Source organism: Hirundo rustica, chromosome 3, assembly GCF_015227805.2.
Source record: "Hirundo rustica isolate bHirRus1 chromosome 3, bHirRus1.pri.v3, whole genome shotgun sequence".
NCBI classification, from domain to species: Eukaryota; Metazoa; Chordata; class Aves; order Passeriformes; family Hirundinidae; genus Hirundo; species Hirundo rustica.
The window spans coordinates 1,677,927-1,705,748 of NC_053452.1; the positions used below are offsets into that span (position 1 = coordinate 1,677,927).

The 27,822-nt window shown below is 46.6% G+C and overlaps 2 protein-coding genes across 16 annotated transcripts in view; both read left to right on the plus strand.

Annotated features, from left to right (window-relative positions):
• The window catches only part of LOC120751116 (uncharacterized), a 54,169-nt gene extending 48,550 nt beyond the window's left edge, over nt 1-5,619 (plus strand). The window contains exons 10-11 of one of the 3 annotated variants that reach the window (XR_005700276.2): nt 2,851-2,987; nt 5,243-5,619. The gene's annotated coding sequence lies outside the window, so the exon portion shown is untranslated. Of the gene's footprint in view, nt 1-2,850; nt 3,807-5,242 lie in introns of those variants that run through there. The other 2 variants (XR_005700277.2, XM_058420077.1) reach the window with 2 other exon arrangements.
• A 2,269-nt stretch (nt 5,620-7,888) lies between these two features.
• The window catches only part of EHBP1 (EH domain binding protein 1), a 204,312-nt gene continuing 184,378 nt past the window's right edge, over nt 7,889-27,822 (plus strand). For all 13 annotated transcript variants that reach the window (XM_040058768.2, XM_040058771.2, XM_040058774.1 and 10 more), the window contains exons 1-2: nt 7,889-7,997; nt 9,065-9,479. In XM_040058768.2, the coding sequence (XP_039914702.1) occupies nt 9,376-9,479 (104 nt within the window). In that variant the 5' untranslated portion in view covers nt 7,889-7,997; nt 9,065-9,375. The remainder of the gene's footprint in view (nt 7,998-9,064; nt 9,480-27,822) is intronic.

Genomic DNA, 27,822 nt, shown 5'->3' on the forward strand with positions numbered 1-27,822 from the left:
GGCAGCACTTACAGCCCTACTGACAGAGGTTGACTCACACCAGAAGTAAATTCAATATGCATGAAAGGACTCTTGTTCTTCCTCAGTGGAGAGCATGAAGACATACTGTCAGACAAATTAATCTCTCTCTGATAATTTTCTTTTCAACACCACTGAACTGTCGTTTCTCCTGGGCTTTGCCAGAACGTTTGATATATCCCTAGTTTCCCAAAACAGACAGACTCTGCTAGCTTGGCTGATGCAGGAATTTCTGCCACGAAGAGAGAGATGCTGAGATGCCTCTAGCAGCCTTGTCCTGTTGTTGGGCAGGTCCTTTGCTGAGCTCTGGAGCTCTGGTTAGGGATGAAAGGAAGGTGCCTTGGTGATTGATTAGGTTGCATCTCTTAATGCAGCAATGGAATTGTTCCCAGCACTTGACCTGGGCTGGGAGCACATTTGCTGGGGTTTTGGGATTCTTTTTTTTTTTCCTTTAACTTCAAAACTAGTGATTCAAGGTTGCCCCAGGCACAAGAGTGTCACCTATCTCCACAGAGGAAGTAGCCCCAAATAGAGATTTAATTTTGGTGTTTTTTTTTTTTTTTTTTTTTTTTCAATTGGCCCTCTACATGGCTGACAAAGCAGTCACTCCTTCTAGGCATATGTGAAGAGTCAGTAAGATTCCTAAAACTAGTCAGAGAAAAAAGAAATTGAATTTCCCATCCCAGGACCGTGGATATAAGATATCTACACTGACCAACCTCCTCCTTCAGCCTGGGACTCTGCCATAGGGACACAAGGTCCTTAAGGCTGCGTGTCCTCCATGGCTCTTGCAGAGGAGTTTAACAGCAATAAAACTGTGAAGTGGGGGAAACAGGAGGAGCCCAAACATGACCGTGATGTGGCAAAATAAGTCCTACATCCCATTTGTCAGCTCTTTTATTTTTGGAAGATAACTGTCCCCGTGCTTTTTGACAGTGTGACTTTAATATATACAGTCTAAAAAGTATAGATTGAGATTAGTGACAGCTCAGTTAAAAATAACTTGCAGCACCATTTAAATCCATGTGGGTTAATCTGGGCAAAGTGAAGAACAGTTTCTGAGCCTGGAATTATCTAATTTGGCTGTGATTATCTAGTATAATTTCCAGATTAACTAGAGATATTTATCTAAACTGGGTGGCTGCCGAGGAGTTAAAAGTAGGAGCAGGAAACTTTGCAGTCATTTTTACAACACGGTTAATTTTTTGTCCTCTCAAAGTGAGTCTCTCCACACCATTTCACGCCTGCCCAACACCATTACTGCAAGCTCTTGTCCACTTGAATGTCTTGCATACATGAGCAGGTCCTTGGGGCTCATTTTCTACAGCTGTAACTGTGATAATTGTACCACTTCTCCAGCACAAATACACATTTCCACTCTGTGCTTTGAGACGCTTTTCCTCAAGCACCAGCATCCCATTGTGTGATGTTTGGGATTCTGGTTGTACAAGCTGTTAGTTACAAATTTTCCCCCTCAGTCTGGTAGGAACATCTTTTTGCTTCACAGGTTGTCTTATCACATCTGTAAGGTAATTGCTTCTCCACTGGCTTCCAAGAAAGCCTCAGATTTGATCTGTGATGGCCTGTGCATTCCTAATGCCTGTACTCCAGGGAAATGTACCCCTGATACTGATGAACTGCGTGAATGACTGATGGTGTAGATCCAGAGTTAACTCGGCATTCTCTTGAAAGGTGACGTGTATTATATTTGGGCAAAGAGGACTTTCCTGAATAATCTTTAGAGACAGCTGTGTTATGTTTTATGATTTCTCTGCTAGTCACAGAAATGCAGATAAAAGACTTTGCATTTTTCTAGCTTATTATTCTGATTGCATATCCAGACAATGATTTTCAAATAAACAGGATAATGGCAGGAAAAAAATGGATGGGGCTGTACAACCTTCACGTCTTGACCCTCTCACCACTGAATCTGCAGTTTCCTTAGTGCCACCGTGAAGCATCTGCAGCAGGTTAATCAGAGATTTGTCATAGCCAGGATCATGGAAAATGGCCGTGGGAGCCAGGAGCAAGTCTGCCTCTGAACTTGCTCCATCTTTCATTTTCTCCCATAGCTCTTAGAAAGAGCTCCACCTGGCTTCACCCTCTGTCAGAGAGCTGTAGAGAGGGATAAGGTCCCTCCTGAACCTCCTTTTCTCCAGGCTGAGCCACCCCAGCTCCCTCAGCTGCTCCTCCTCAGAACTGTGCTCCACCTTCACTGCCCTTCTCCAGACGCTCTGCAGCACCTCAATGTCTTTTTTTGTCCTGGGGGGCTCAAACTGGAACGCAGGACTCGAGGTGTGGCCTCAGCAGCGCCCAGTGATCACTGCCCTGATCCTGCTGGCCACATTATGTGCTGTTCATTCTAAAAAGAGAGGGAGGAAGGCATTCTTTGCCTCATTAGTGCTGCAGGATGTTGTATACAAGCATAATTATACTCTGCAAAAAGGCCAGGGAGACCACACAGGAAGGGTATTGAAGAACTGGAAAGGGTACAGGAGACACCGAGCATGACAAAAAAAAATTGAAAGTTGCTATTTGTGGACAAAATGCAGGCTGCTTCTTTAGGTGTTTTTTTGTGGTTTTTTTTTTTTTGATAAGAGAGAAGCAAGAGCTACCAAAAGGTGGAAAAATTTAATGGTTATCAAAAGGTAATGACAAAACTCATTCAGACCATTGCAAGCTGACTGACAGGTGAGTTGATAATAAACTTGGAGAAAGCATCACTAATCCAGAGTGTTCTGATCTGGAGCAGGGAAATGATTTTTGCAGCATGGGGTCTCCACCATCAGCTTTGCTCCTTTTTTTGCCCCATCTTTGCTCTTGGCTCCACAGGCTGAATTGCATCGTGACTTCCGCGTTTCAGGAATGCGACTCCTGTCCTCGACCTCCTCTGCAGATAAATACAACCTGCCTTTTACTGCTGTGGTCTGGGGAGAATGTCAGCCAGACAAGAGATAAAGGAAAGACAGGTGAGGATGTCTTTCATCTGCTCTTTTTCTGAACGGTCCTGCCTGGCTTTGCCTACAGCACTTTGGGCAGTGGGGTTAAGAGGAGCGGGCTGGGGGGTACCTGGTGTCTCCAGGGTGGCATGATGAAGCTGCTGACAGGAGAGCAAAGGGGCTGTGACATGAGGCTGAATTGGCATCTTGGGTGCTCCTTTGGCACAGTCTGCAGGGGAGGCACAACAGGGTCTCACCACATCCAAGTCAGGCTCCAGCCAAAGCAAGGGAGAGGGAGAACAAACAATCCATCGGAAAGAGGTGGCCCTGGCTCTGCAGGTTGCCTTTGGCAGCAGGGCTCTCCAAGGGGGCAGGCTCTGCATGAGGAGGTTTCAGAGGGTGGGTACACAGCTCCACTGGGACCTGGCCTGGGAATGCTGCACAGGTGAGCTGGTCCACAGGCAATAGTGGTAACAAACCCCCACCACACTGCATCCAAAATCAATTATTTTGCCAGCGAGGCAAGAACAAATGGTGGTGTTTCTGTGCCTTAAGCACAGCTGGGAGTGTTGCTGAAATGAGCTGCTTTTGGTCTAGGCTGTGATAGGAGCTGGGCTGTCTGGTTCTGCAGTGTGGGAATTGTCTTTTCCCAGCTGCCAGTCTCCAAGTTAAGCTTTCAGAGCATAAATAAAATGGGATATTGCACACACACAACACCTTTCAGCCATCACTGATATTTAACAGAGGGAATATTCAAAACATTATTCCTTCCAATACGGAATGGCTGTTGGGTATTACCAGACCATGTGAAATGATATCTGAGTGGAATTTTATCAGCAACAAACAAGAAACAAATGAAGAAGGAAGATTAGAAAAATTCCTTTTTTTTTTTTTTCTAGCTATACTATAAATTGTTATGTGTGTGTGTATATATATATATGTATATATGTGGATTTTTAAATTACTGTTGAATGTGAAGAAACAAAGAATAAGAACAGAAAATTTGATGTTACTTGTTACAGAAAGGAATGTTCCGGTGCCAAGCACCAGTTAGGGACATGTTGGGGAGCAGGAGGATGGTGCTTTACACACATCACTGAGGTCAGTGCGAATTCCCCACGACTTTCATGAACAGGGGATCAAAGTTTGATGAGATCTAGAAATACAAGGAGGTTAAAACGTGGCAGGTGCACGTAACCTCATGTACGCAGACCTTTGCCTCAGAAAGCAGAATGTTCTCGCAAATCTGACGTAATCCAATTCCTTGATTTCCTCAGTGACATTTCTGCAGGCTCATGCACAGAAGGACGGGGAAATGGAGATTTATGACAGCTATTCCTAGCAAAGGTCATTTCTTGATTGGTGAACAACCTGTCCTTAGTCACGCTGATGACGAGGCGTTGAAGGATAAGGGAGAGGCTGGAGAGCTTTAAAGCTTGACAGGGAACAGCAGAAATAGAGCATAGATGATCTCTCTACTTGGGCCAGGAAGCTTGGATCCTTCCACCATCAGTCAAAGCCAGGGAGCAGGAGGCAAAATCCAGGGGAAAAAAAAAGTACACAGGGATTTCTGTGCAGGTTGTGAATGTTGAGATAGCAAGGGGAAAAGATGAGCCACAGAGCATGAGGTTTTGGATAGGAAGGGTGTCCTTGGTGAAACCAGCTGCTTGTAAATAACAGGGCAGGTTGCTCTGGGGCCTCCCTGGTCAGCTCCAACTTCCCAGCTTGAGCAGCTCTCAGCATCCTGTCCCACGCCACTCCCAGAAAAACACAGATGATACACAAATATACACAAACACACTTCCTCAGCTGTCCTTCCACAGGCAAGGAAGGCAGCAGGAGTGATGCTCATCTGGTTTAAATAGATTGTGTCATAGACATTAAATAATAAAACAGTACTGTTCTTCCTGCTTGCAGAAGAGATTTGACACTGTACCTAAAATGAAGCACCATTTTTTTTGTAATTAGAAGGACCCTTCTGGGAGTCACACTCAGCTACTGACCTTAAAAGAGAGCACTGGGCACCTTGGTGTAACCAGTTTTGCTTGTTTTCAAGCCCATAATACTGGATTAATTAAAAATGTGACCATTTCCCCAAAGGTTGGCTCAGATCCTGAGCTTAAGCTATGGTTTGAGCTGGGTCATTGTCACAAACCAGGCTTGTGGCCAGTCGAGATGTTTGCAATATGGAAATGAAGTCAAAGCGGGAGTTCCTTGCTGACCCAAGGAGGAGCTTTGGGGCTTTTCATCCATGCCCTTGCTAATCCCTTTTTGCTATTTATTAGTTCCTCTGGGCTGTGAGCTGCCAGCAGAAGTCAGCAGAGCTTTTGAGTTGGTCTGGTACAAGACTCAGTCCAGTAACCTGAGAACGCTGTGATGGCCTCTAGCTCCCAATCTGCAGCTGAAGATCTCGCCCTTCCTCCCATGCTAATTCCTCACACCCTTTGAAATCTCCTAAGGCTTTCCCCAAAATCACAAGAACTGCTCTTAAAAACTCTAAAACAGGTATTTTTTAGGATAACTGTCTGTGTTGTATTTCTCCCCACAAAACCAAGGCAAAAGCAGCCTTGCATTGTGTACCTCCCAGGCCTGGTGTAACTTGAATCCAAAAGCTATGAAGGAAATGGAAAATGTTAATAAATAATGATGTTTGAAACACAAGTCACTGAACAAACCACCAGACCTTCTGTGTTTATTCCACTGGGCAGAAAATGTCTCAGTTTGAGGGAAGTAAGATCTTGGTCTAGGTATGTCTTAGGAATTAGCCTGGGCGCTGCAGGTTATTCAGGAAAGAAATCAGAGAAGCTCACGGATTAACTTTTGGTAATATACTCAGAATAAAGACAACTTTTGAAATAAAATCAGCACAACTGATTACCAAGGATCTCCTCAGGGCCACTGGAATTTTAAATTGCCTTGCTTGATCCACTTCACAGCTGCCAGTTTTCCATCTGGTGTTTTCCAAGTCAGAACCAAGCATTTGTGTGCTCCATACTGCATGTTCTCAGTGTGATGTGCTCTGGAAATCCTGGCCTCATTTCCCAAATCCTAAGCAGGTGATCTGCACTTAAAAAGCCCAGTGATGTCTCTCTCAAGTGTGTTGGAATTACTCTGTGTTCGTACACCAGCTGCAAAACTGGGACAGATACGTTAAGACAAATGTACAAAATCTTCAAATTGTAACTTCAAAAATATTCAGGGAGAGGAAAAAAAAAAAAAAAAAAAAAAGGATTTTCCAAGAAATCCAACTGCATGAGTAGTACAACTGTCTGCAACATTTCAGCGCAACACTTTAAGAAAAAGGAGAATCACTGCCTCTTCCAGGACAGCTCCAAGCTCACACCCTCTGGCAGCTGGGGTCAGGGCTGAAGACGAATAAATACATTCTAAGCAAAGGGCTGACCTTTTCAATAGCCCAAATCTTCAACCTCTCCAAAGTAACTTAGCTCAGCTTAGGCCTGTGGCCATCCACAGTCATTCTTTCTCTCCTTTCACTCCAGCCACTGAATGCTGGCAGCCTCTGCGATACGCCAGCTTAGGGGAGAGGAGGAAAACACTGGGACAGGGAGATTCCCAGACTGTGCATCAGGCTCGGGCTCCATTCGGTTTGCCATGGGAAAGAACACAGGGGACTGCAAAGCCCCGACGCTTCAATTCTACAGCTGCTCTCAGAGCCCCACTGCATTGTCTTATTTCCCTGTGCTCCCACTTGATAGCTGGCTTAGTTTCTGACTTGGCTGGCTGATAGGTTTAGGATTAGCTCCCAGAGATCACGCACACCTGACTCTGGAATTCATTTACAGCAAATGGAGCTTCGGGATCCCAAAATTCGACACACCTGTAACGGGTGTCCTGAGGGCAGGTGGGCAACAAGCAGCGGGAGCCGGAGTAAGCCACCTATTAATTTCAGATTAACGCTGGAACCCAGCACCGAGGGTTTGCGTCTGGGTCCCGACACCTCCTTGATGGCACAGGGATCCCACCGGGATCACCGCTCCGTTCTCCCCTGCAGATACTTTAACATCAAACTGCGCAGAGCATCCGGCCCCCGCTGCCACTGTGCCGCTCCCTGAGCACGCAGGTCAAACCTGCAAAGAAATACCGTCCTGCCTACGGTAGTCAATTTCCCGTCCCCATCCGAACTCCGGAGCCGCTAAAGGACCGGGGCCTGTGCCGCAGGACTTGGGCCAGGCCTGGCGTTTGACCGAGCCCTCCCCAAGGCGGGCCCGGCGCGGGGACTGTCCCTGGCCGCGCTTCGCTTCCTCCTCCTCGGCCGCCGCCTCCGTGCGCGGCCGCTCGCTCCCTTCAGCCGCCCCGCGCCCAGCTCAAGGGAGGCATCTTCCCTTCCCTTCCCTTCCCTTCCCTTCCCTTCCCTTCCCTTCCCTTCCCTTCCCTTCCCTTCCCGGGGGTAGCGGCGGCTCCACGCCCCTCCCCTGACAGCCGCTCCTCGCGCCGCGCCCACCCCGCGGCTGTAGGAAGCGCCGCAGCCAATCGCCGGGCGTGTTGGTGCTGACAGACGGCGGCACTGACCTATCGGATGGCCGCTTCTCGGAAGGAGCCCCGCCTCCCCGGGCTCTGTGACCACTCAGAGCAGAGGAGGGGCCGGGGGCGTGAGATGGGGATCCGCGAGCCCCACTCCCCTCACGGCCGCCCCCCTCCGCCGCGCGAGACGATTGACGGGCGCGACACCCAATGGGCGGCGGAGGGCCCGCGGCGGGGCCAATGGCGCGGCGGGGGCGGGCCCCAGCGCGCGGCGGGGGCGGGGGAGCGGCGGGCCGGGGTGAGGCGCGGCGCAGCGCCGGCAGGAGGGCGATGGTGGCGGCGTGAGGCGCGCCGCGAGCCGCGCTGTCTGCCCGGCCGGCGCGGAGAGCGGCGGGGGAGCGGCGCTCGCCGTGAGCCTGCGGGAGGACGGGGACGGCCGCGGGGCGCCGCCGGCGGCGGGGCCGCCGCAGTAATGGGCAGCGGAGGCGCTGACTCTCGCCTGCCGTGTGGTGCCAGCGCGCCCGCCCGGCGGGACCGCCCGCGAGGAGCCGGCGGCAGGTGAGTGCGGCGCGGGGAGCCGCCCGTGCCCTCCCGCCGCTCCCCTCCTTGCTCCCCGCCGGTGGCGTTTTAATTTTTAAACGGCTCCGGCTCCCGGCCAAGGGCGGGGGGCGCTGCCCCGGCGGGCTGGGCGCGGAGGTGACACGGGCTGCGAGGCGGAGCGGGGCGCTCCTCGCCCCGGGGCTCCGTGCCGACAGCCCCCTCCCTCCCTGGGGCCGTTCTCCTTCAGGTAGCCTCCTCTCCGGCTCTGATGCCATCCTAGCCTGACTTCTCGCCAGCTGCGGCCAGCTTGCGCTTCCCTGTATTCCTAATGAAGAGGCTTTTCCCCCCGCGCCCAGCGCGGATGCTGCTTTTCCTTTCGAGGGAGGGGACCCACCTGGGTTTCTCCTCTCGCTTTTCGCCTCCCCGATGATCATTCCTCAGCGCAGGGTGGAGAGACGTTTCCATTTCGATGCGATGCGGCGAGGAAGATGGGGAACCCTAGGTAGCCGGGACTGGGGAAATGCCCCATCCTCTCTCGTCCTCCTCCTCCCCCTGGCAGCAGGGTTTGGGCAGCAACACTCCCTTTCTGTCTTCTTGGCTGCTCCTTCTCTTTGGGCACAGAAATGAAAAGCGGGAGGTGCGTTAGAGGAAACAACTGTTACACCTTTTGTCATCAAGACAAAGAACTTCATCTCCCCGTGTCCCTCCCTCTGGGTGCATACTGGCAGCACCTCGGCCGCTTTGCATCGCTTCCCGGAGCTGCTTCTCAAGGATTCGGTGTGGCCCTGAGCTGCCCTTTTTTTGTTGTTGTTGTTGTTGCCAGTTACGATGCTGCCGATAATGGGATATGTTGATACGTTCCCGAACAGTCTCGTGGTTTGAATTCCTGAAATTGCTGCAGTATTTTAATTTATTTATTTGATTGAGGTTGGGAGGGGGGAGTTGGTGTGGATGACAGCAGGAAGGGGATATGTTCTTGTGGTTGGTCGTAGTTCTTTGAAAGGTACGAGATCACGTGCAATTGCAGCACTTAGTATGAAGTGCAGTAACCAATGCTTTCTCTCCCTGCCTTATTTGTCTTCCAGTCCTGCAGTCTTCCCTTCATCTACTGCGTGAAGAATGATGATTCCATGAGAGAGAGCTTCCTTTCCATTACCTGCCTGCTGCTCCTGCCTGCTGCTCCTGGCCAGTGATGAGCCATTCTGCTGGACTGGGATTTACCCTGAGGAGGGGAGGGGCAGAATATGAATTGTAGACGTCCCGTCAAGTTTCTCACGCACTCTTTTTACCGTGTCTGTATATAAATCTGCTAGCATCAAGCACACACGCTCTTTGATACCTGCCTTGGCATTCGCGCCGTTGCTGCTGTGTAAGAGGACTGGTATTTCTCACCACCATGGCTTCAGTTTGGAAAAGACTGCAGCGTGTTGGGAAACATGCGTCCAAGTTCCAGTTTGTGGCCTCTTACCAGGAACTGATGGTTGAGTGCACCAAAAAATGGTAAGAAGCAGCTCATGTCGCTGTAAAAAAAATGATGATGGAGTAAGTTGCTGGTGCTGAAATAGGAAGGATGTTGCTCGCTGTGTATTGTGTGGTAGGAGCATTGCTCTTGCATCCCCTTACCTTCTCTTGCCAGCCTGTTGCAGAAGCAGCTTCAATGAGCTGCTTGTCTTTCTCAGTGAGCGCTGGCTTTGCTGCATGGTTGCCCTGGACCTGCTGGATTTGTTCTGTGCTATTGATTTTCTGGGCTGGTGTTGTTTTTACCTTGCGGAGGAGGGTACGTTTGTTAGCTCACATTTGTGACTTGGTGTGGTTTTGGTTGTTGGTTTGGGGTTTTTACTGGGGCTTTTTTGTTCAGGTGTTTTTTTTTGTTTGTTTTTTTTTAATGTATATTTCCCATGAGCTCTTTTCCACCTGCCAGTTCAGCTATGTGACGCTGAGGGTGATCTACTGACCCTTGTGTTGTTTGATGGAGGCATTGGAGATCAGTCCTGGACGTGGTGGTCAAGGGCTGGATGCCCATTTTGATTTTTGACTTCCTTACCTGAGGAGGTTGTGTTTCTCCTTCTTTTCCATTTTTCCTTTCCATCCTCTGACAGGAAGGGGCAAGAGGCAGGTGCTTGGGGATTGCCTCAAGGTGTTTGTTTAGTCAGACAGGAATTTTGTGCTGTGGTGGTCCAGTTGGATGGCTTTGGAGCTGACTAGACAGCAGTTAATGGTGTGGGTCTGGCACATCATCTTCCCTTAAGCAAAGTAAGCTTTAATAAATCTGCTAGGCAAGACTAGAAGCAGCTTTTAGATAGGCGGGGGAAGATCTCCATTATATATATATATATATACTTAACTGCTGTTTTATATGTTTGGAATATTGATATTGCTGACATGATTCCTCACATTAGTGTGAGCATGTGGTGTCAGGGGATGAGGAAAACGCTTTCCAGACCTCGTGCACTGAGGTGTTCAAATTGCCTTGTAATAAACTGCAGCCTCCTTTCTAATACTTGGCCTTTCTTCTTGTTGGCAAAGTTTGGCGCTTGCATTGGCTGCTTTCACTGGTTATGAGTAATCTCCTCTACAAATCTCAGTTCTGTCTCTTGGAGTAGGAAACCTCTGTCAAATCTGCTGGAAGGCTGCACACTGCTCTGTCTTAAAGGAGCAGGTTGAACGTTTTGGGGGTTTTTTAGCAGGTTGTCTTCATGCCTGGAGTGTTCAAGGGACAGAATTGCTCTGGAAGTTGAACTTGCTTTTTTACAGAGTAAGCTACAAATGGAAACATTGTAGAGGTTGAAAGAGGCTGTCCTGATTATCTCGTGGGATCTGCTGTCCCAAAGAGGCCGGGGAGTTTTCCACAGTAATTTTAGTCGATCAGGTTTATTTCAGCAGTTGGGTTTATTACTTATTATGTTCTGTTTGCATGAACTAGGCTGCTTTAGGTTCCATTTTCATTTTGATTCACTCCTTGCTGAGAATTAGCAGAATGCTTCAGCACTAAAGTATAAATCCTGCAGGGGAATGTTTGCATTGGAATTGCTGCTCACCTTTCCTTAAGAAGAAGTCATACACAAAAGTTCTCTTGTGAAGTATCTTATTATTTTAGAAACAGGCAGCTTAATTGGCTAATCATAACTGAGAGTGCTCACCTGGCAAAATGTCTGTGTATGAAGTAGCGAGAGAGAGCCATTCAAAACCTCAGATATGCAACTAATTTTTTGCAAAAGGTCATCCTTCTGAACCTTCATTTTGCATTCTTGAGTTTAAATATAGACGAGATCAGTGCTTGTGCTGGTTATTACAAAGGAACAGTACGGTGGTGAAATGTGGGTGAATTCTAGGAAAAATCACAATAGGGAAAAACAAAACCCACAAAGTCCTTTGACTGGAAGCTTTTTCATTCTGCTTCCTGTTATTTCAAGAACCTTAGCAAAAATGTTCTTTGAGCCTGCAACCTAAAATATTGGATTGCTGCTGTAAATCAAACTTCTACAGAAACAGAGGGTTAAATATTTATGTATTTTGAGAGCCTTCAACTAAGTGTTTCCGTAACTTTGGAGAAGATACAGTTTCTGTGCATGCCAGCAGGATCACTGCTTCATCTGTTTCCAAGTCTTGCCTCTTGAGTTTGGCCCATGTGAGAACAAAAGACAAGAAATGAACTCCATATGCTGTTCTCGCTGAAAGCCCTCGATATATATTAAGTGCCAGTGCTCTAGTCTGTAGTTTGTTTGATTGAAATGCAGTAAGCAGTAAGTTATTTTAATGTACTGGCATTTTAACAATGCAGTGTTTCTGGAGGAAAAGAATGCTCCATTCATATTTTAAAGTAAATGACAACGCAGTCATAAACACACAGGGACTGAGAAGTGCCTGTGAGCAAGGACTGTGCATGACCAAAACAGGCTGTGTGCCTCTTTGTGAGCTGCTATCTTCTGGTAGGTTTGCGTTTGTCTGACTCTTCAGGAAACAACTTGTGTGTTAGAATGTTTTTGTACTGACCCTGGATGGTTTGCGAGGTTGGGTGAATTTCTGGTTGGCTTTAATACTCTGTGTTTCCTCTGGACTCGTATTGATGGGAGTTTTTGTTTGGGTTTTTTTGTTTGTTTGTTTTTTTAAACTTAGTCTTTAAAATACCTCCTGCTCTTTTTTTTTTTTTTTTCTCTCACATTCTCCTGGCACTGTCAGAAGTTGCCACTGCTGTGGCATTGCTGCTTCACTTTTTTTAAGGATTATCTCTAGGTACAGCAGCATTTGGCCAGATTGGGCTGAAACCTTTCCTTGCTTTTTCTCCTGACTGTAATTTCTGATTTTTGTCCCAACTAGTGGTTACAGACAGCCACTCTCAAATGATTCCTTTTCATTGGTGGTGTGTTTGGGGGAGATAGGTCGTGATGGAGTGTCCAGTGTTGTCACTGTCCCTTATTTTTCAGATAATTAACAGGACTGAGTCACTTCTGTGGCATTTTGGCAGCTCCCACTGACCCAGACCTAATTATTGTGGCTGCTCAGTACCTTTGAAAAATTGAACAGTTGGTTTATTTAGAACCTTTCATTAAAAATAAATAAACAGATGTAGTCTTGGTCTTTAATATGGATTAGTGACTCCTGCTCCTGCAAAAACATAGCACTTTGCATTAATCATATAAGTAGTTGATTTTTGTTTTTTGAAAGGTACTTGCTTGAAAGTGCTGGAGTGTGTCATCCTCCATTTACCCTTGGACTAAGCTGGGGCAGCTCAGGATTTTCCACACAGCCTCAGCGGTGACCTGCAGCCCTGGCCTGAAAGGACCACATGTGATACAGGGGGGTTAATTCAGTGCTCATCCTCAGAGCAGAGTCGTTGAATAAAACCAGAAGTTGCTCTCATTCATTTGGCTTAGGCTTCTGCAGAAGCGGCTGCATTCCCTGCTCTGTGCTCTCGGGGCACGGGGTTGCTGTGTGGGGCATCCCTGGCAGGTGGAATGCTGTGATTTGTGCAGGGGACCCCGTCCAGTTGCCTGGACATTGGTGTCAGGCCCTGTTTGGGATGCCTTTGGGGTTAGTGCCAGTCCCAGCTGCCAGTTTGAAGCAGCCCAGGTGTCCTGTTGATCCTGGTTCAGGCTGCCAGCCTGGCACGAATCTCTTGTGTGCCCTGGGGCTGCTGGAGGCCTCTGCTCAGGCAGCTGGGTGGAGGCTTGTCCAAGCTCCAGGCTCAGCAGAGGAGGAGACTTCTCCTTTGGACCAGGGATCGGTTCCAGAACTTGGACCTGAAGCTCTGATAGCAGTTTTATTGAGCTGCTGGAACATCTACTGCTGAACACTTGAGCTCTTCAGGGTGGCTTTTTTGTTTCCTTATTGTTGTGTGATATCTGACGAGTCAAGGGCTCAGCAGAGGCTTCCAGTGTGATATTGACTGGCTTCCACAGGGAATGGCTGAACTTGGAGGGTTGAGGTTGCCAAGTTCCTAACTTGTCATTGTTCATTGGATGCTTTAATGAGCGAGAAAGCTGCTCACCTGAACACAGGTGCTAACTGCTTGCAAAGGCTGGGAAAGAGTAAACATTTCATACAGGATTTGTGTTCAGGAGCTGCTTTAGAGAGAAAGAAATATGTTATCTTTGTACCATGTTTGTGATGTCTGTCATCTCTTACATGAACTGCTTCGCTTTTAAATCCTGCTGAGCCATGATGTTTAAAAGGGTTAAACTTTTCATATGTTGAGAAGCTTTAACTGAAGACAGGCTTCATGTCCATGAGGCAAGTTGCCTATTTTTATATCGATTAGGTATGGTCTGAAGTAGCTTCTCTCTTGTCAAGTACACATATTTCTCTTTAGGAAATGAAGCAAGGCTTGATCTTTTTTTCTTTTTTCTTTTTATTTATTTATTTTTTTTCCCCAAAGGCTTTAGCCATCTGTTTTCCTCCTCTGTTGTAGTTTCATAACTGGATGCTGCGTGAATCTTAAGACTTTGGCATGCACTGTGCATGGGGGAGAAACGAGCCTTCTGAGATTGCGGGGTTCGCACTCATCTTCTTGCCTCCTGCTCGCTGCTTTCCAGCAAACCCCTCGGTGCCGAGGGCCGCCAGAGGAGCTGGGCTTGGCTGCTTGCTGCGGGACCCTTGTGTGCCAGGCTGGCACGCTGCTCAATCCGTGCCCTAGCCTTGCACGGTTGTTGGAGGGGAGCTCAGGAGCGCCTGAGTGCATCTGACTGTAAAGGGCGATCGTACTGAGCCTCTCCGGGCTGGTTGTGCTGTGCACTGTGCTGCTGGGTCGTGGGCTTGCTCTGCAGAGTGTTTGATCAAATTGGGCTGTACTTTACTTTACTTGTGCACAATTTCTACTGTGTTTTATCTCCTGTTCTCCTCAAGGGAATTGTGCTCTGTCCTTATTTTTATTGAGTTCCGATTCCACGCTAAATAATCTCCATTTACAAACACACTGCAGCGTTTTCTTTGCCATTCATCTCTGGTTTTGACTGAGGATTTTTTGAGGGCTTAAATTGTGTGTCAAACATACTCTATCCAAATAATCACCACCAGCTGCCTTACAGCTGTCTTCCCCCTTTCTTTCTGCAGTCAATTAAAACACATTTACTGTCCACACACAAAAGCAATTCTCCTCTGTCATTTTGTGACGCTCTTCTTTGTGTCAAAAAGAAAAATCCTTCATCGCAGAAACCTAGATTTGCTCCTCTGGACTGTGCCTGACTTTGCTCAGGAAGTTGTCTGTACCAATCCCAAGTCCTTCATGGCAGCTGCTTTCCTTCCCTACCTTGCCAAGCTCCCCTCCTCTCCCTTTTTACAGCCTCGGGTCTGTTCCACGGGCCAGGAGCTAGGGATTTCTCATCAGAGTCGCTGGCTGCATATTGGCAGCAGAGAAATTTCAGTGGGAAAGGTATGGGTGTTTGTGAAGTCTTTCTTGATGACGATTGTCAGTGCTGCCCACTTAGAAGTGTTCTATTTGCAGCAATGTTTCAAGGGTGCTTGTGACTCTGCGTCCAGTTCCTAAAAGAATGCATTGATAGATGCAGGCACAAAGTTTAGTGTCTGTAGGGTAGAAAGATTTGGCATAAATACTGGTTCTGAATTCTCTTTGTCTCTGAAAGACACATTTCTTTTCAGCAATTCCCTTGTTTCCTGTCCTAGCAGTAACAAAAATAATTAGCAAAAGCAGAAAAAATATTTGATTATATCCAGGTGTAGACAAATTTCATTTTAATGGTCAGGTAGGGTGGTGAAGAGGTCTCCTTGAAGGAATAAAATACACTAACTTACGGCTTTGTTTTTTGAGAGAGAAACTGTGTGTGCACAAAACTTCCTCTCAGAGCTTTTGGAACAAATCAAACCTTGCTCTGTGGTGCCCACATGCAGTAAAGGACGTGTGCTGTTCATTTGAACCCCGTAGACCTGAACTGCAGTAAAGATTTAAATTATTTTTTTTTTTAGGGTTGGATCCTTGTGAATATTCTTTTCGGCTCTTTGTGGAGTGAGGTGAAATAAAATGAAACATTATAACATTTTGTAGGTCTCGTATGAGCTGAGTCTGCCATCTCTTAGGCTGCTCAGGTTGTGTAGTGCCAGTCTGTTGCTTCAATCAGTTTTTAATTGGTTGGAGAGAGCTGAAGTCCCTTTCACGGTTCAGTGTGAATAAGGAGGAGGAGGAGGAGGCTGGTAATGTTGACTAAATCTGAGGAAACTTATAAAACAAACCCTTCAGCTACGGTAGTAAAAGCATTCTGCTTGGGTGGCTTTCTGAGAATATGGGGGTGGGGGTGTGTGTGTTTATTTACTTCTAAAAGCTTTCCCTCTAGAAGTTTACTCTGAGGATAGTGTGTGAAGTGTGTGCTTGTCTCCCTTGCCCCTGTCTCTCCTTTCACTCCTTGGGGTGGAAGCTGGCCCTGGCAGGCCGTTTGCCACCTTGTGGGACGCTCCTTGAGCCACGCTCTGCGCAAAGTCTGTCTTGTGCGTCCTGGAGTGGACCCTGAGACACGGGAACTGCGCAGATGAACTTTTGTTCCCTATTTCGAGATAGGCGCAGAGCGGCAGGGTAAATAAAGCTGTCCTTGTTTTGTTCCTCCTGTCTTTCTTTGAAAAACGCCTCTCTGCAGCGCGCCGTTTCCGTAAGAGCACCAGAGCCTCTCGTGGGGAAGCCGTGTGTTTTGGCAGTTGAGGTATAGGCTAGCTGTGGCTTTTGGCACCTGGAGAGGCATCGCGGGGGTTTGGGAGCCGTGGGTTCAGCGCGAGCTAAAATGAGCAGAAACCATAACCAACGTTGCTGTTGTCTGAGGGCTGTGACTCACGAGGTTTTCTGGATTCAGGAGAGGAGCGGGATGTCACTGTCCGTAAGCAGCAGTCGTGTCCTGCCCTGAAGCAGAGGCAGGGTGACACTGAGGCTGCGAGGTGTGTTAGCGTTAAGTGCCATCAGCTTCAGCTCCCATTTGTGAGGCGAGTGTGAATGCAGCTGAGGAGCAGGCGCACCTCCCGTCTGCTGCCCTGATGCAATGGGCAGGAAAATCTGCCAGAGCAGTGAGATGAGCCACAGCTGCAGGCAAGAGCATCCTAGAGTGCTTCGGCTAAATCACCCAGATCCTGAGTCAGTGCCCTGTGCTGTCACTGCGGGGCTTCAAAGTGCACAAGCTTTCGCGATGAATCACAAGTGCATGCCCTTCTGAACTGCAGTTTCTGCCTGCAAACCTGTAAAGATGGGCAGTGCAGGAGTAATTCTCATTTACCTGTTGAGGCTCTCTTTGTAGTGGAGAGTCATTTTTGGGGGTTCTTTTTGTTTCTAATTTATTATTATTTAAGGAGACTTTCTGGAGGATTGCCCCGAAGCTGTGGCCGGGCTCTGCAGCTGTTTAACTGCAGCTGCTGAGCTGCAGTTTCCGTGGCTCTGTGTGTTTATTTTAGCACAAACTGGTTTCGGGTTTTATTTCGTGCGTACGCTCCCGCAGTCGTTCTGTGGGTTTTGTTTTGGGTGAGCCGCTGTATCAGGCAGCTCTGACCTTTCATTTCTAATGGATCTGTCTCGAAAAAGGGCTTCGGTGCTGACCAAACATCACAAGGGCAGAACAATTTCTAGTTCCAGGAGCAACTGAGTTAAAGCAATCCCGGGGGGTTTTAACGCTCTCTCCTTCCACATCGGTTTTGGCCACTGTACCACTGCTGCTCATTTCCTGTGTGCCACCTCCACAAGCGCCTGTAATGAGCGGTCACCCTTCACCTTCAGTGGCTCCTTGCCTCGCCCGAGGGTGCTGTTTGCTGCCCTGGTGCTGTGGGACGGGTCAGAGCTGGCTGGGTGGCGCTGGGGCTGCCGTGGGAGATGAGATGTGGCTTCTGCCGGGTGTGCAGCTTTGCTGGGAGTGTGTATTCACCCGCTCCTGTTGGGACAGGCCCCGGCACCTTTCGCCTAGGCCAGGCAGACAAAAGGCATTCCCTAAGCCAGCTCTTCCATCAGGTGTGCTGCTGCCTGATGCCCTAGGATGATAGCTGTCCTGACCTTTCTTCAGGGCCGAGGCTGATGCAGCGCTGCCTCTGTTTTTACATCTGGTGTCGTAAGCTGACTTTCCCCTCCCAGCTGTGCTTGGGAAGGGCGTTTGCATAGCCAGTACTGTTAATACCTAAAGCTGTATTTGAATGAAGTAACTGGAGAATCTGGATCCCTGAACGCAGCCGGCAGCACGCTGTACTCTGCCGCTCAGCGAGTGCTGTGAATTTCCTTGACTTTCGGTGTCTGCTCGCTGAGTAAACTCTGAATCCCTTTGTTTATGTCAGTAGGCAGGAAGAGATTTAAAAGAACAAAAAAGAGCTGTCAAAACTTCTCTTTTTCCAGCAGAGATCTAACTCAGATCTGTGAATTTCCAAACCAACCTGTTGCCGATTTATCCTTGGTTTATTAGCAGAGGATTTAACCTTGGCAGCTCCCGGTGACACCTGCCATGGTTGTAGCTCTGGAGCTCCAGCTCTGGCCATGCTGACGGGTGGGCAAATCTATCTGGCTGTACCTGTCCTTTATCAGCTGTGCCTCTTGAAAAACTGATTTAGTGGTTTGTCATTTCCTGTAGGTAACTTGGACAATAGTTGTATAAAAGCTGTGAAAAATTTCGAGAGAACAAGATTTTTAAACGTCTTTTTCTCTTCAAGAGCGGATCTTAACTGGATAGAGTGCTTGGAGTAAGTGTCTCTTGAGTGTGTGAATTCCCCTTGCATTCCTTCATCTTTGACATGTAAGAAAATTTTAAGAATGAGAAAGGCCTGACCCATTTTTTTACCACTTCCTCTCATACCACAAAAATTGAAAGAATTTATAACAGCGTTACTTGGTTTTGAGGCATATTTAGGATGGCTTCTGTTTACTGTTAACACTTTTTGAAAGATACTTTTAAAAAATACAATGGTTGTTTTCACACCCCTTCCCACCCTTTTTGGGATTTGTGCATGTGGAAAAGGGAATAATGGGGTGTAAGCTCTGCTTTTATTTTTTTGTTTGTTGGCGGGGTTTTTTGTCTTTACTGCTAAGTTGGTTTACTTTATTCCCTGAGCTCCAGTGTCTACATTCCATTCAAGATACTGGGATGGACAGTCTCAAAGCAGTAAAGGAATTATTTCCTTTCCTATACATTCCTTATTTTCCACTATACTAAATGGGATTTGATTTTTAAAAAAAATTCAGCTGTAGGCTCCCCAAGAGTAATCTCAGCACCTTGAATTCCCCCAGCCACTGATGTAATCAAGGGATGTTCTGCTGGAGGATTGAGAGCGTGTGATCACCCACAGCGCCGGAATTATAAACGTGCACTGCTTGAGACGTGGTGTTTTCTTTGTGACTGGAAGACTAGGGGGTGGTGGTGGGGAAAAGGCAGCTTTACCTTCCTGCCCCCACACATCCTTCCCTCTTTTCTGGGCAGGAAAGCTGAAGTCCTGCAGCTGCTGCCAGGGGAGTGCTGGAGTAGGGCCCTGCACAGAGAGCTGGGTGTGAGGGACTGCCCCTGACACAGCACCAGCTCCCTGTGCCCCACTGCCCTGTCCGAGCCTGCCACAGCCCCACAGCAGCACTGCTGCCACCCTTCCAGAGAGCCAGGACACCCGGTTCCTCCGGGCGTACCACGCTCCTGTGGCTGATGGCTCCACGCTCTCGGTGGTTACGACAAGTTTTCTGCTGGCTTGTTGGTTTCGAACTTTGGGCCTCTCCCTTATTTTTAGCTTTGCTTAACAGAGGGAAAGTTTTTTTTGTGATGTTAAAACATGCCTGAATTTCTGTCTGGCCAGCAAATTCAGCCTTGCATCGGGAAGTTTCAGCAGGCAGTTTCAGGTCAGGTTTGCAGGGCTGTGTGGATTATTTCCATGGGTTGTGTGAACAACAAAGGGCCTCTGGACAGAAGAGAGGAGTCTTGGTCAGACCCTGTGGCTGCAGGTAAAAATCCAGCACCTCCACCTTTTATTAGACAGTGGAGAATCTGCAAGGGCTGAAGCTGCCCAGCCTCTTTCCCCGTGCCTGGAACTGGGGTTTGTGTCAGTTTGTGCTTCCATGTGGCCATTTGTGCAGTGTATTTTTGGAGCAGGGAGCTGCTAGATACATTTCTGTGTTTCTCTGCTCCCCATCTGTTCCTGGAGCCACCTCCTGCTCTAGCTGCCTCAGGAGAAGCTCTATTGCAAGGGAAAATGGCAGTAAAAGCAGGCGTTACCTCCTGTCCTGGTTTAGGGCAAATTTGGGAGGAAACCTCCAAATAAAATCCCTCTGGGAAGCAAACCCAAACGGCCCCTTCCCCAATCAGTCCAGGAAAAAAAATCTCCTTAGAGAGAAGTGGATAAAACTATTTACTCAACAGACAAAGTGCCCACAAGCGTGAAGAACGAATAACATGGAACAGTTAAACCTCTCATTCTGGAGTGAGATGGCAAACGGAGCACATCCTTGCTGTGGGTGTAGCTCAGCTCTCCCAGCCCCTGATCAGCCCCTCCGGCGCTGGAAAATGCCGTCCTGGGCCCCGGTGGGACACAGGTGTGAGATCCGGGGCTCTCTCTGGGTTTCTCAGGCCAGGACAGGTTTAAACAGTCCCAAGAAAAAGAGGGAGGAACAGTCCAGGGAACTTCTCTGCCTCAGCTAGCTAAACTGACTAAAAGCACAGGAGATCTCTGTCCTGCTGTCTGTCCGTGCTGCAGCCAGCGCAGCCCAGGAGCAGGATGCAGAGGAGTCAGAGCAGTTTCTGAAAACAAACCCCACGCTTCTCCTTTCCCTCCTTCGCTCTCAGAACCGGTCAGGAAGGTGCAGAACACAACATCCAACATAAACAGACCAGACAGCTGGGGATACGAGCATCACAAAGTCACCCTGGGGCACATAAAAGTATGGAAAGCAGGGGTGGAACCAGGGTGACATAAGCTTACATCGACTTAATGGAGCAATGGAGTAACAGAACTTCACAGATACTGACGTGTTGCTGCAAGGATCCATAGGAGAGAAGCCTTTCTCACCGTGTAATCCTTTAGTGGTGAGTTCTCCTGGGGCACCACAACTTCAGTATGGCTGAGAGCGGCTAATGTTGTAGGAAAGCGACAGGTGACAGTGTCTCTGTCCCTGTCCCTTGTCTCCTTTCCTGTTGCTCTGCTGGAAAGAGGAATATGGACGTTTTTGCCCATAGATTCAGTCTTGTTGTCTGGAGTGGATCCTAATAAAGCATTACACAAAGACTGCTTCCTCCTGGGGGAAAAAAAAATGCTGACTTCAGTAAATAAATTTATTTCAGACAAACTTGTTCTTAGGGAACTAGATCATGTGCTGGAAGGGGAAGAATAATATTACTACTTTTAGCAGCAGCTGTTAAAAGGAGGATGCTTACTTGACTTGCAGTTAATGGTAAAGCCAACAAACTGTAATTTAAAAAAGAAGAAATAATCTTGAGCTATTCTTGACTATAGAAAGACTGCAATTTATGCTGATTTGTTTGTGTTCACCTCATTGTGAGAATTGTCACTACCTCTTACAGCTGACAGCCCCGTTAAGACACAGAGGAGCAGAAACCTGCTGCCTTGTTCACCTCTCAGAATGAGCGCTCTGCCCTCGTCTTCCGCCTGTGCTGCACTATAGATGGGGTTAGAGAAGCCTTGGTAGGTCTTCCATGGGGATAGTTTCTCCTTTGCTGCCCTAGGAAGCCTTTTAAATTGGTCAGCCTTGCAGCTTTTTCGTGGAATATTCACCTGTCTCGTTTCAGCAGTGCTTAGAGGTGGGCAGTGGGGCGATCTGAGCTGGTGGGGAAGCAGCAGGGGAGCAAGGAGCAGAACGTGAGGCTTTTCTCCCTCTTTGAATGTCTTCAGGTCGGTGTGTACAGGGTAAACAAGGCAGATCCTGATGGGTTTGGAGATACAAAAACAGAGACTTAAATGTGAGCAACCGGTGTGCGAAACAAAAATAATAATTTCAGAGAACAGCCACGGAGCCTTCTTGTGTTTCTGCCAACATCATCTCTGATGAGCTTGGGTTTTATTGGTTCTATTACTGAACATCCCTTCCAGCAAAAAGAAGTTAAGGTGGGGAGATGTTTCTGGAAGCTGGCAACCCATGACAAAGTGTCACCTGTGTATAATAAGTACGAATATATAGTTCAGGATGCGGAGTGTATGGATAAAATCAATGTATGTAACGGAACCATCTTGAGGGGATGGAAAGCCTGGATGCTGACGGTGAATAGCAAAAGGACTGGCTGTTGGTATCAAGGGAAGGATTTTGTCCACCCTTGGTTGCTCTGGGAGGTGTGTTGTGGTGCACATGGGCTGAGCAGGGCCAGAAATCTCACTTCCCTTACAGCCTCAAGCCTTCTTGCTGGTAAATTGAGTAACTTTGACATAGTGAAGCTTTTTATCTTAATGAAATACTCAAAATTGTAGCAGGCCTTCAGGCCTTTGTTCTTCCATTGAATACAATCCCCATAATCAGCTGTAATCAGATTTTTGAGCTTTATTCAGGCAAGTTTTGGCTGACCCAGGCCACGGAAAATTCTTACGACAAAGTGTGCCCTCTTTAAAATGGGAACTCACTGTGCCACGTTGAGCTTTCGGGCTTGATTTTGCTGAACAAGCAATGTGCACATCTGTGTGCTTGGACCTTGTCTGCAGGCAGCAGCTCCAGTGTCACACAACACCTATCCTTCCCTTTGGCTTTGCCAGACAGATACGAGTGCTTCGCTTTCAGAATCCATGGTCATCGCAGCTCTTTCAGAAGCTGTTTGGAAAGGGAGGTTCCATCTTCTCGTGGTGAATGCTGATTAGGATTTCACCTCTTTTTGAATGAGTGTGATAGTAACAATCATACAGTGAACGGAGAAATCTAAATTTAAAGTGTTCCGGGAATTCTTTTCAGTGCTGAATGAAAACAGTTTCATTTAAATATTTCTACCTTTAGGGCACAGGTAGAGAAAGTCTGGCTATTGATATGATATTAAAAAATTCAGAGTATTCTTTTTATAACGTTTTCTAAGACTTACAGCTTTGCAAATAAAACTGTAGTATGTGTCAAGCCGTCCCCCGTGCGGTTTTACTCAGTTCAAATTGATGCCTCAATATCTTCAAGCTTTTATTGCCATCACGTTGCATTTTCCTCACTGTATCCTCATGTGTAAATGGTTTTCCATGTTGGTGCCACCTTCCAGTTTCCAGGTGGCTGATGTGAAAAGGGGAGGAATAACGCAGCATACACAACATACACGTGTACTGTGGGAGTTTAATTTTTTTTTTTTTATCCCATTGCAAGTTCCCAGTCACAGCAAAGAAATTGCAAACAGTTCTCTGTCTCTCACCAGATGTAGCCAGAAGCAGGGAATGATTTTTGAGAGTACTGAAACTAGAAGAGCTTGCAAAGCTATTCAGGCTTACAGTTACTAAAAGTGGTAGTAAAAGTTATTCTTCTTCCTTATGTAAATAGTTCCGTGTCAGTCAGTTTAGCACCTTCCTTTGTTCACAACACACTTGAGAAATTTTGTGCATTTTTTTTTTTCCTATTTAGGTATTTTTTTTACTTGGAGGGTGGAATAAAGTCTTTGCTTTTCCTTCTCCTGGAGCGTGGTCTAATGGTAGAAACAAAAGTCAGAAAATCCTGGTTCTGCACTAGGCTTCCTTTCAACTTCCCTTGTAACCGTGCAGAAAAAAGCATCTTTTTTGCCACTCCCTAATTAGTGTGCACAAATCATCTCTCATCAACTTTCCCACATTTTACATCCACGGTTACTTACGAGCAGGGTTTATGTCTCCTGTTAAAGGCCAGATGGTAGCAGCTCTCTGCTCAGTGCTAATGGTGTAAAACTACGAAATGACACTTCGCTGTGTGGAAATTAAGTGCTAACGATTTCTCTGCGCAAAAATTCTGCGGCCACGCGTCTCCGTTACTAATCCAGCCTTACAAGACCGCTGTGTGATAGAGAAAAATGATCCCTGCTTTATGTCTCAGAGGCTGAGGTACAGAGAAACTGTGCAGCAGGTGCAAGAAACGCTCTCTGTATTGTGTGAGCGCAGATTTATGATAGCAAAGTGCTACAGAACTGAAGAAAAAGCTGCAAGTTGTGCTTTACAAAAAAAGGGTGGCCCTTCCCTTTCTCTTTTTTTTTTTCAATATAAGTGATGTTAATAATGAGCTTACTTACAAGTGTGTTTGGTCAGAGTGAAAACTGGTGAGGTAGAGCAGGAGCAGTGAAGCAAAATACGTGAGAAAAATGGGACAGATAACTCTGGAGAGGAGGTGACCAGTGATCACTGATCTGCAGTTACTGGTTTTTGTTGTGGGGAAGGTTTTTTGTTTGCTTTCTATTTGCTTTTCAAATTGCACATCCAAGGAGTTATGTGTAATTAAGAGTATGTATACGCACTCTCTGGATTAGAATTGCTGATCTATTTTTTTTTTTTCCCCTCTCTGCATTGCTGTAGAATTTATTCTCTAATTTATTTTCTGCTTGGACTTTGCATTATAGCTTCTTCTTTCATATCACGTCTGTAAAATTGGTCCCAAAATGTAATGCTCGTGGAAGAGAGAACGTGAATATTGTGGGGGAGGGAGGAGAGAGACATTTTATTTCCTACTCTTAAAAAAAATGCCAAGAAATCGCAATGCAGTGTGTTTGTTGCTATTACTTTACTTGTTTATTGCTCCAGCATATCTGTCCTGTGACTTATTATAGGAAGAGATAGGGTAGCACATGAGACATTTGAAATATTTATGAGGTTAAACAGCCAGAATGGCTCAGAGTTTGGTCAGAAGCAGAGTTTATTTTTGCCTCTTGACTCTCTGGAGAGACGCAAACCCCCATCACCATTCAGAATCTGGTTTGTGGCTGATTCTTGAAGACCAGGATTGTACAGAAATTAAATACTTCAAAGGCAGAAGAAAAACATAGGTGTTTGTATGTTTGGTGCTGTTAATAATGTGAAGTTGGCCTTGTATGACCTTTATTTTCCTGATTTTTTTTTTTTTTCCTCTTTGACTGGACTCCTTTTTTCTTTGCATTGTTTCATTGCCTGGCCTTCCATCTGAATGCTCCAGAAGAAAATATGTAAAAATTTTGCAGGCTTCAACTTTTGAGCCTTGTTTGTTTTGAAGATGAAAAGTGCATTTTGTGTAAAATACGCTGAAATATGTGGAAAATCTTATTTTGCAGAATCCGAGGAGTTTGTGTGCCCACGCATCTCTATTGTCCCTGTTGATGATTCTGCACATAGCTGGTTTTACCCCGCCCAGTGCTCTGTGTGAACTCTGCGCAGCTAAAATTGATTCTCGCTCCCTTGATGGTTAGTTTGCAGAGTGGATTTTATTCATTTGGCTTCTTTGACCTTAACTAGGCAAATGTATTAAAACTCCTATTTGAAACGGAATAATTTGCAGCAACTTGCCGTAATTTCATTTACTGTAATGCCCTTCTAAGAGCTTGAAATTAAGATTTTTCCTCCCGTTTATCCTTGCTTAGTGCTAGATTCTGCAGCCCTTCATCTGGTAGGAGGTGTGTGCCTTTCACTGTGAGGATGCTGTTCCTCACTTGGCACCACGAGGTGTTGCAGTAGGTTTGGGAGGCTTTGTCTTTTACTTTCTGTGGACGCCTCTCATCCCTTTGCTGGACTAAGAATATATTTTCCTCCAGAAACCAGTCTAGCTTCCCTTTTTATTCACCTTTCTGCTTCCAAGGAGAACCGCTTTACACACCAGACACATTTGTATTTACAGATAAAAAGTTTTTGAATTCGAGTAAAATTGAAATCTAGGGTGAGACAAAATACTTAATCTTTTAAGCTGCACGCACTGTGGGATGGAGTGGCTCTGTCCGTTTATCCCTTTGCCTCGTTTAATGGTACAAGACTGGAATCCAGCCTGAAAGACATCAAATCCACATAATGAAAAATCTGGCCAGCACCCAGGTGTCTTCTGTGGCTGAGGATGTTGCTTTACAGCCACCCCACGGTACAGCCCTTCAGCCGTGTGAAGAAGCCAGCAGACTAAAACACACCCAGGCATTTCACAATGGCATGGAAAAGGTACAGGTTCTGTCTGTTTGAAGCTGAGATAAAATACCAACCGTGACAGCCCAGGAAGAAGAGAGAAGGCAGCGCAGTGACCGAGGTAGCGGCTGGCTTTTGTCTTGGTCTGCAGTTAAACAATTGACCTGGGAGGAGTTGGTGTTTGTGTCTTCACTGGGAGTGTAAGTAAGGACAGGACGGCGTTCATTTTTAGCAGCTTAAACCTCAACAATTCCGGGTGTGTGAAGGACCTCGAGGAGCTTCCTCCTGGCGGTTGTTAGTAACCAGAGTGGGTACAGCCTGGTGTACTGCAAAAAAAAAAGTGTAGGGCTGTGGGAGAACGGACAGAGACGGTGCTGAAGGCAATCTTGGCCCTGATACATTGCAGCTGTGTTGATTACCAAAGAGTGGGAGCGGCTGTGGGTGATTAAAGGTGAGTTAGGGGATGCAGTGGTCGGTCAGTGCTGCGAGGAGCCAGGGACAGAGAGCTGGAGGTGCGGAGAGAAAGAGCCAGAGCTGCGTGGAGAGCTCATGGAACTGCAACATAGCAAAGGCATGGAAGGCTTTTTAATTAACGTGGGACTGCAGTGCAGAGAAGGTGTTTTAGGTAACGAGGTACTGATGCTGGAGGCCCCCGGAATGTTTTCAAAGAAGCACTCTTGAGTGCTGTGGCCACCTCGATGATGACAAATGGTGACCACCACTCAATCCACTACTCAGTTCTTTCTGTGGAGGTGCTGGGGCACAGGGCTGCCAGGCTTTGTTGGTGGGAGTGCCTGGCTTGAGTGAAAGCTAGTTGTAACAGAAAAATATTTGATAGGAAGATCATTTTAAAAACCCGTCTGGCTGAAAGGTGCTATTTGTTTGTGTGTTTTCAGCATCAGCAAGAATTCAGCTGTAATGTGGGTATTGTGGGTTTGCTTTTTTTTGGCTGAAAACCGTGCTTAAAGCAGTCAGAATGAATATGCTGTTACTTTCCAGTTTAGCTGATCTTGAATAGCTAAAATACAATTCAAATTGCTGCTAGGCATCCTACAAGCAAAATCTGTCTGGGTCCTTAATTGTTGCTGTTCTTAGGGGATTTTTGGATCTTGGAACAGCAAAGTGTGAAGTTTGTATTCCAAAAACTTTTTGGTTTTTAAAAGCTGTGAGTTGTTGGTTTTGTTGTTTTGGTTTTTTTTTTTTAATGTTTCAAAATAGAAATAGAGCTCTTTCAGTTAGGTTGTTTCTTTTTTTTCCTCATTTTTTGTTTTCGGATTATTTTTACCATATCAAGCCCCCAACGTTAGCAGGATGTTTTGCTTTGTCTGAAGTATCCATGAGTAAACATACTTTTTTTTCTTAGCCAATACTTGCTGCTGGATATAAGCCATGGGTGTCGCTTTGAGGGCATTAATTTAAAAGACTCTGGTCAGTTTTTACTTCCTAAAAATGATACAAATGTTTAAGCTTCTGGGTGTACAAAGAACTGTTGAGCTGTAAGTGGAAATAATCTGTGTTGTTTTTGAGATTGAGTTCTGTAATCAGAAGTGGCAACTTCTGTTTCAGGGGACAGCTTGGAAGCAGTGTAACAACTTAAACAGATTGAGCTAGAAGAGGAAGAATCATTCTAATTCTTGGAACAGTTATTTAGCTGCAAATACTGTTCGAATAATTTCACTTCTTATGTCCATACCTGCACCTTAAAACAGCTCTTGGAATGTCACCAGCATGAAGCGGGGCATCTCATGAGAAATGATCATGGCAGTTTCCAGTTCCCTGGAAACCACATAGGAAAATTTTGGAAATCTAGTAATTTTTTTCGTTAACACGCAAGAAAATCATAGCTTTGATGTTGACACCCATCTACATATCTACTGCTGCTAAATTTGCCACGTTGGCTCCTTCTCAGTTCTTACATTTTGATGGTCTCACTAAGCTTGGAGAAGATGAGGTCAGTTGAGGCTCTGGGGTTTTTTTCTGTTTTGCTGGGTGTGTGAATGTGTGATTTTGGTTGGGACCCGGGTTTCAGTGCGAGGTTCTTGTGTTTCTCTGTGGTGTTTCGAGGCTGTGGCTGCTTCAGAGATTTGCAGTAGCTGGTGCCTTATTAATTTGCAAAAGCAAAAGGAGGCTGCTGACTGATGAGGAGGCTTTAATTGGGGAGCTCCCTCTGCATAAGCCAGGAGTGCCTATGTCTCAAAATAAATATGGATTAATTTAGGGCCCAGTAGAGTAATAAAAAACTAAATATGAGTTTGTATCACGCCAGCCCTTCCACACTGCTCCTATGGCACCGACCAGTATACCTCACTTTTCTGAATGCTTGTGTTAGGCTGCAGTCTTCTGTGGGATTCTGTGTAACTCCAGAGTTTGTGCTCTTTTCAAGCATTAATTCAAGCTTTTC